Genomic DNA, 9,015 nt, shown 5'->3' on the forward strand with positions numbered 1-9,015 from the left:
TTGTTGCAACTAAGCTGTCTAGGGAAGGGATGGGGTGGGTGGGGGTTGTTATAGTATAGTAAAAGTAGAAGGAAGGAAAATTTAACTTTCATTGTTTTAATGTATGTTGCTTTACTCCTTCAATAAAAAAATAAAAACGTTTAAACATAAACCCAGATAGCCAAAAGTGTCCACAGAAAACAAAAACAGCACTCGGATGAACAAGAAAACTGGTAAGAGGCTTAAAACAGAAAGTTATTTTGAGCTAGAAATGCTATAGCAAGTGAGAGGAAAGTAATTAGGATTCAGGATTTACTACCCATGAATTAACATTCATGAAAAAAAAATCTGCATCTGTTGAGATTCTAAGATTGCAACACTTTGCTGTCCCATAATGCCACAGGAGCTGAGGGAAAATGCATAATAGCGGAGAGCTAATGGCATCTCTTTTCAAATGTAAGTACTATATAGGCAATACAAAATAACAATCTTTGTTGTAAAATTGTACAGTTTTAGCAGTTGTTGTTAGTACATTATAAGTCAACAATGGCAACATAATAGTACCTACTACATACTTAATTTCTTCATCAAATTTTGTACATACTCGAAGTATGCAATACTTCACAAAAAGGAGAAGTATTCCACACAGTTTTGTGTGGCAAGTTCATAAATGACCACTAGGGAGCAGCGTTCATCTTTTCTTCATAACACTTTAGCGGTAGCCTCACTCATACTTTCCTCAGAAAATGCAAAATGCTGTATATAATATTTTAAACATTATTTGTGTACAATAATATGGAGATCCATTTTCCAGGTGTAGAAAGAATGTCTTTAAGTTAAGGAATTTTTTTTTAAGATATCTGGGTCAGCTATTTCTCAAGAAAGTGGTTCAGAGCTTGCGATTTATATTAACTTATCATTTTAATAACGGTCTTCCTGTAACATTAATCACCCACATATGAGCTCCACAGCCTAATGTTAACCATTAGGATACAACATTAAAATATAGGCACTAGACACCAATTACTGCTACTCAATTTGCTGGTAAAAGCATTGTCAAAAGTATAATCTTGCTACCAGAGTTTGTCACATACTGTTTGCATTAGCATCTAGCTAAAATTAAGGTTTACACGTTTAATAATTACTTGAACAAGAGAACATCACAGAACTGGGGTTGTGGACATTATTAAACATGAAAAAAACAATGCTAACCTGTTTAGTTGAATGATTATGCAGCATAATTTGTTTTGTACACCATTATCTGAGTAAAATCATTTTCATGTCGTTTTTGTTCTGTTACATATCTATTCCAGGCTTAACTGGGACGTCTGTGTTGTGTGCTAGTTTTCCAGGCACTGTGGTCTAATGAAATGTCTTTGGACAGCTTTGCTCATAACATAAATAGCTCATCTGGAAATAATAATAGCTTTATTAGCACCTGTCATACAAAGCCAAATCACGCAGCAGGGCAGAGCTATAGATTTTATACAAAAAAAGTTATGTTTAAAAAAAAGCAACAGTCATTTGTGAAAAAATGTTGAGTACAGAGAAAAATCTGAAAGTTAGCAATGTTCTGATTTTAATCCATTAAAGTGCATATGAAATTGACATTTTTACCAATGCATATGGTGCAATTTCTCTTCACATTTCTTAGAGTAAGTCACAATTTGAAAGATAATGAAACGTGAAAGGTTAATCCTGTATGATACTAGATTGTGCATTACATGAATGAAAGCAGTAACTAAACCTATGAGGTGATATCATCATATTTCAGGGATATAGATTTAATATAACTTCAAATTAAATATATGCATATGTATCCATTTCTTTGTTGCATCAGGAAAAAACCCATGTATTTACAGTACAACAACCACCAGAGGTAGAACATAATGGGTATGCAAATAAATCAGTTTAAATGATTAATATATACAGATAAGAAATGCAAAAATCTTTTTTTTTTGGTTGTTGAAGTATGATCATTTCAAGTTTTCTGAACAATCCTGCATAATTTTTTGATTGGAAGACAGTATTTGCACTTTAAATGAAGCGTAAACTATATGCATCCTTAATACAAAGCAATGTAACTTTTATAGGAGAAAGTAATTAGTAGAGAAGTTCATAGTCAACATTTTACTTTTAGCATTTCATTCTCCCCGCAGTGATAGACTGCTAGTCATTCTGTACACGTCCATGCAGGCAATATCGTGAGGACAGTACATCGGTTTCACCATAATTTTTAATTTTGGCTGCTGATTTCTGCTACACTTGCAAATTTCGCAATATTTTGTTTTGGTTCACACTACAGCCTCCTGCAGAACCAGAACTTGATACCCCCTTAGCGTTCACTGGAGTGTAAAATTGGTTCCAGTAACATTTGTCAAACACAATAAGGCATCTTTTGTTACGCTGCACTGAATGAGAAATCTCCGAATCCACATTGACCATTTCTCACTGAGACTTAAGATTCAGCTTTATAGATGTATAATCTATACACATTTTCACAAACCAATAGTTTTATAGGTTTTCAGTAACGTAATATGTGCTAATAATCAATAATGTGGCAGTAGAGCGTCCACAGAGAGTCACACTCTAAAGTCACAATGTATCTGAAGCACTGCAAGACGTTTGTACTTCCCATTCATCTTCAAACATCTACGTTTGAAGTAAAATAAATCAACTACAAATTAATTTGCCTTGAAATTTCTAAGTAGCTTTAGCTTAAAGTAGCTTTATCTGCATGAGTTCATTACAATCATAAAAGCAATTTGAGTTTTTGTTTTCGAACGCTTTGCTGATGATATGACGCTTTTTTTCTTTCAAATGGCAAGAGTTTTATAACGTTACTAAAGTGATTCGCTTTTATTAGTCGGCGAGACATTGAGACGTGGTCACCACTACTTAATTGTAATGCAGTAGCATTGTGAGGTCACAGTTGTGATGTGGTAGCATGGTGATGTCACAATTGTGGTGTAGTAGCATTATGACATCACTGGGCAAAAGTGGGTATGCTGCGAGACCGTCTCATGACCAGACGGACCTCCACGTTTGGGAGACTGTCCTGTTTTGTTTGGCTGCAACCCTCATCCGCTACAGCCATATGAAGGTCGAAACGCAGAGACACAGATTTCTTCCTCAGCTTGGGATTTCCTTTAAAGAATGACCCTTCCCATTGCCTGATTACCTTGTCAATCTTCTCTGTCCTATAGCACACAAAAAGCAAAATAATAAGCATCTAAATTAGGATTACATAATCTCTGGTGCAAAAAAAATGATGATGTAAAAGTTCCATCACAATTGTATTTGCCTGCAAAGCCACATGCAAGATCAAACACATCAAGATGTTTGTCCTTAAGGTGTGAAATGCTTATGGTTCTTAATTGCAGCTAAGCAAGGCTTGAAAATAAGTCTATGTAAACTCACTCCACATTTCCGTGACCCTCGGCACTCTCCCTCACTACATTTCCTTCCAGAATCTCCCGAGTCTTCACAGTACAGATCTCCCCATCTTTGTTTAGAACTGGTTCTGGATGGAAAAACGCAAACACAGAGTTACAAAACATCTGTCAGGCTTGCAGTTGTATAATGAACCAGTTGTTAAGAATGGGTGGAAACATTGGGTGGAATCATTGGTTGGAAAATGAGTTTGAGGGCGTTTGGACATCATCATCCTTACCTGTGAGGATGACAAGACTCTGCTGTCGCTGAAGGGCCGGACTCATTTTTGAAGTTCTCTCTGAGAAGATTGGCTCAGCGATATCTTCATCACATCCATTGGGCAGGCCATTCTGCTCTGGAGCAGGAACTGACCCCTTCCATGGCTTCAGCTTTAGAGACCGACCATCTGAGTTCAGAAACCTGTGGTTCAGGAGTGAAAGAAGAAACAGGTTTGATTCAAGACCACGCTCAACTTCATTGGTACCTTAGAAACATCATTTATAACATCAATGGCACAATGGCAAAAAACCCTGTCAAAATTCCAGTGCATTACTTTGGAGTTGCATAAAAGACATCATACAAGTTTGAGCGCGCGTGTGCTAACAGTTTAATTGCATAAACAAATACAGCTCAGTAAATCTATCTCTCCCCTACCTGCCCTCCTCGTGTTCCAGGAGTTTCCTATAGGTTGCTATCTCTCTCTCCAGCCTCATCTTGGTGTTGAGGAGCTGACTATGGTTCTGTTTCTGTATTTCCAGACTATCCTGCACAGTTTCTAGGTCAGACTCCAGACCCCTGACAGACCGGGACATATCCTTGAGCTGCACAGAGTACTGGAGCTGAGTGTGGTGTAGGGAGCTTTGGAGACTCCTCTCCTGGTGGGATAAAACAGAATTATTTATTTCCAACATCTCCAGGGGCAGCCTACACCCGAAACACTGGGATAGGCTCCGGCATCCCCGTGGCCCTTCGTGGGACAATCTGCTTGGAGAATGACTTAATGAATGGATGGAATTTCAGGGTTTGAGGAATCGAATAGGGTGGTCTGAAACAGTGAACAGAGACCAAAATATTGCAGACAAGCAAGGCATATTTCATTTAAGTCGAGTCACTTCAGTTCCAGTGCCACTTCATCTATGTTTTACTGGGTCAGTCCGCCTGGACCAACATGGGATTAGGTGCCTTGCTCAAAGGGCACAATGATAATGGCTCACAGATCGCATTTTACGGTGTTTGATCCACCAACCTTCTTGTTATTGTTAATCCCCCTGAAGGCACCTGAAGTTGAAAACCTTGGCACAATGGTGATGACTCAAGGATCTAATATTGCAGAGACCAAGAATATTCCAGAAACTGACAATAAACTTCTGGATATATCTGAGATTAAGATGTTGGTTTAAGGGCACAATGTTTGTGGCATTGGTATCATGCCTTGTGGGGCATCAAACTAGCAACCTTCTGATTAACAGCCTTGAGTTTTCACCACACCACCACCACTGTAACGTATCTTGATCAAGGACACAGTGGTCACTGAAGATCCCAATAATTCTAAAGTTCATGAACTGGGAATCAAGTAGTGGAACCTGGCTCTACCAACACTAAATACATGGATTAGATTCCCAGGGGTCAACTTGTATAACATGGTGCCTTCAAAGGGATTTGAGCCCACAACCTTCAGATAATTAATATTTAACAACAAAATTAGTATTTGGTAACAATTTGTGGTTATCTGCAGTACTTGATTTATAAATTATGAGTTCCCAGAACAAGGAGTGATGACAAATCCGGCAGGGATCTGTCATCCATTCCCTGGAGGCAAAGTATTGATGTATGTTTAACACTGAATTCGCACTACATAGAGGTTGAATAGAGGTTGAATCCGATTTCGTAGATGCCGGATTCACATCTGGCTGGTTCTGGCAGAAATTAAGACCTGCATATGCGTTATGTAGCAGTAAGTGATATTCTAATTTGCATATTATGCATTAAGGTGAAATGGGTTCAGGAGTGTGTGTTTAGGTGTGTCTACAAGTTTCTGAATTGGAGTGAGTGTGTGTGTGTTCGGGTGTGTCTGTGGGCATGTCTGTGAGAACCGAACGCACCAAGGCATGTAGCGATTCGATTTCCACCTGTAGACGGTGCCATCGCTTCCGGGCCTCAGCGAGCTCGGCTCGTGCCTCCTTCAGGGCCTCATCACCTGCTCTCACCTACAGAACACAAAAAACACAACACATGCAGTGTATACATAAGAATACCACAGAATACAATAAATCTTGTTACATTTTTAAAGCTTTTTTCATATTGCTTACCGTTGAGGTTTCATCACACTGTGCCTTAGGACACATCTTAATCATGGTAAAATGACTTTAATGCATAGCCTCTCTGGCATATTGTTTTTTATTATCCATGATTTACATCCCAAAATAAAGTTATCTGCCAAATGACTCCAGTGAGCACTGGTAACACAATAGATCACATTAAAGAAAACTGAATTGATGCTCGTGTGGTTTGAGTTGATGTATATCACAGTCTAGGAATCACTTCAGTCTCCATCTGATAAGAATGACTGCACAGTTCCAAAAACAATATATAGTCTTAATCTAAAATTTAAAAAAATATCATGTTTTTGGACAATTGCTCTGCCATGTTTTTGAACAGTACCATGATTTTGGACGTGTAATATGGTGTTACCATGTTTCTTAGGAGATGATATTCAGTGGTAATATCATGTGTTTTGGGACATGTACCATGGTTATACCTTGTTTTTTGGACATGTTACCATGTAAAACCATGTTCAATGGTACCATAATTTTTTTTTGGACATCTACCAAGTACCTTGGAGGACCACTGTATTGATACACTCAATTTACCATTGTACCAACATAGTAGGTATTTGTAAAGACAAGCTGCAGTGTGTTGTTGTTTTTCAAGGAGAGTTACGAGGCCGATGGCCCATGTTTTTGTGCGAGGGCATAAATTCTGCTCAAGCACACTGGAAGACAAATAAACAATCACCTACTGATGAGAACAAAAAAAAAACAATGGTTATGCTCAATGGGACTAGCATCCCTCATTCTGTTTTGAATAATAATGGTGGCTTAGCAGTCTTTTCACTCACACACACACACACACACACACACACACACACTACGACTGCTCTGCAGTGCCCTGGCCAGCAGACCGTAGAGAGTGTTTGAAGGAGAGCGAGAGTGAATACTCGTACCTGTGGAGGAAACGCAGCTGTGGGGCTGGTTGCATCCTTTCGGGGCCTTCTCTGTGAAGCCGGACCGGAGCCTGGGGCTGGATTTGGTGGCGTGGCTGAGTCAGGGCTACTCTGGGCTGGGCTGGAGTGGTCGCACTGGGTGCTGGTACGGGAGAGATCCATTCCTCTGCCATCCTCTCCTGCAGCAACCTGCGCTAGCACTCTATTACACTCCTCTACTGCTTGCCGCTGGTGCTGATCCAGCTCTCTCTGTCAGCCAAGGAGAGAGAGAGAGAGAGAGATAGAGAGAGAGAGAGAGGGAGGAAGAGGAGAATTTAAAGGGCTCCTCTCATGAAGAATAAAAATGTCCTTCATCTTTTGAAATACAAGGGTCTGATGAAAACATACTGTTTCAGGACTTCTTCCCGAGTCCAAAACGACAAAAATGTCTCATTCTGACATCTACGATCCAAATTAATTTGTACGTATTTTGTACCCAATCAGGGTAAGGCTATATAAACAGGATAGTTATTATTCTTAAACCTCAGAAGAGTGATAATAATGATAAAGAGAGAATGATAAAGATCAGATCACACCAATACGGAAAGATTTCCGTGAACAAGATTTATAATCGAAACAGCTGATTAATATGGAGCTACTTACGTTGGGGTGAAACTTTGATAAAGACAGATTGAAGTTTACAATATTGTCATATAAATTTAAATGTAGTAACTACGTCAAAGTGTTAAAACCAATATCAGATGATCTAAATTCAATCAATAACATTTGAAGTCATTTTTTCAGTTCAACTTTTGGTTTAGTAACTGTATTTGTATTGGTAGACACTTTTGGTTACATTTGGCAAAAAAGTGAATTTTGGTTGCGCTAAAGCTATATATTTACTATTTGCAAAGATAATAATTGTGCACAAACGAAAAGGACACAAGATGTCCAAATACATTGTATTACTGGCAAAATCTATATACAATATAATGTCTAATAATAGAACCACCATTCCCTATACACACACCCTTTCCTTGAGGTTAACCGCAACTTGGCGTTAAGACATTAGGGAACATTTTTAACAAGTATCTTTTACTAAAGACAGACGTCAAGGTTTCTCCTTAAATGCTTAATATGACTGACAGAACATCACACACACGGTGACACACAATTGCACAATTAGACACAATCACTAACTGACATTAAACCAAACCGTGTCTCCACCTCATGTTCCTCCATGATTTGCTGTAACTCATTCTGGGATTCATGAAGCTGCTTTTCCAGGAGGCTGTTGGCCATTTCCATCTCTTTCATCTTTAGCTTCAGCTGTGACACCTCCTGCTCCTTCAGGAGTCGGAGTTTCTCCTCGGTTTCACACCTATACACACATATGCATACTTAGGTATCTAAATGAAAGACATGCAGTGGACTACAATAGGTTTTATATAAAGCTATTTTAAAATGAAAATGCATTTAAAACTAAAACATGTTATACACAAATGTATTTATGAAACAGCATTTGAATGCAATAATATAAAAATGAACAAAGATGTCTTTCAAGGTCAAAGGTCATCAAAAGCTCTAGTTTTTAAGTAATGATATTCTTTTTTCTTCATTTTATAATATATGTTTTTTATTATACAATTCTTTTGTATTTAATTAAATTTAGTCATTAAATGGGCATTTCTTACAAACCCCAAAGGAAAACCCTTGTTGAAGAAACACCACCTTAAATACAGATTGAGTTGTACTGATTCCCACCGGGGAAAAATTGATTCCTAATTCAGTTTATATAAAAAAAAACACAAGCTAAATGAAGTGCTGACAAAAACACACTTACAATGAAAGCATACAAGGCAAACACTGACATATTTTTGTCAACACCTTTTTTTTTTTTACTGAAAATTTGGTTTTTATTTTTATATTAGTTATTAATTATTTTCTGTGGTAATCAACTGTCTATTCAACCGAATTTCACATTTAGACATACAATCTCAGCGCACAAAATAAATAAACCAATCATATTTAACCAACACTGACACTGACTTTATAGGAAAATTAGACTTATTATGTGTCATATTATTTGTTAATTTACTTAATTCATTATTAAGCATTCACAGGCATTTCCAGGTACTTGCTGTTTCCCACCACAAGAGGACGATCAGATGTTCAAGTCACAATGTTTAGTTTTTTTATGTGAAATATTCCATTGGCATGTTTGGAATGCAGACTGTATTATGAATACAGTGCACAGTATGCAAATGTTCTGACTTGTTACATTTGGACAAATTACAGAACACACTGGGTTGGGTAGTGTATCCCATAATGCAAACTGCTTTAACCTTTAATAAAAAAAAAAAAAGAATGTCTCATAGTTTGACTGACATTAAAACATT

General features: G+C 37.8%; 1 protein-coding gene across 1 annotated transcript in view; it reads right to left on the bottom strand.

Annotated features, from left to right (window-relative positions):
- Window positions 1-1,510: 1,510 nt before the first annotated feature.
- Window positions 1,511-9,015, bottom strand: part of LOC107586952 (keratin, type I cytoskeletal 19-like) — a 10,228-nt gene continuing 2,723 nt past the window's right edge. The window contains exons 3-9 of the mRNA XM_016274517.1: window positions 7,844-7,997; window positions 6,638-6,886; window positions 5,517-5,621; window positions 4,069-4,289; window positions 3,653-3,834; window positions 3,400-3,502; window positions 1,511-3,179 (exon numbers count right to left, since the gene is read on the bottom strand). Coding sequence (XP_016130003.1) covers window positions 2,966-3,179; window positions 3,400-3,502; window positions 3,653-3,834; window positions 4,069-4,289; window positions 5,517-5,621; window positions 6,638-6,886; window positions 7,844-7,997 — 1,228 coding nt within the window. The 3' untranslated portion in view covers window positions 1,511-2,965. The remainder of the gene's footprint in view (window positions 3,180-3,399; window positions 3,503-3,652; window positions 3,835-4,068; window positions 4,290-5,516; window positions 5,622-6,637; window positions 6,887-7,843; window positions 7,998-9,015) is intronic.

This window comes from Sinocyclocheilus grahami, unplaced genomic scaffold (assembly GCF_001515645.1).
Source record: "Sinocyclocheilus grahami isolate Dianchi unplaced genomic scaffold, SAMN03320097.WGS_v1.1 scaffold87.1, whole genome shotgun sequence".
NCBI classification, from domain to species: domain Eukaryota; kingdom Metazoa; phylum Chordata; class Actinopteri; order Cypriniformes; family Cyprinidae; genus Sinocyclocheilus; species Sinocyclocheilus grahami.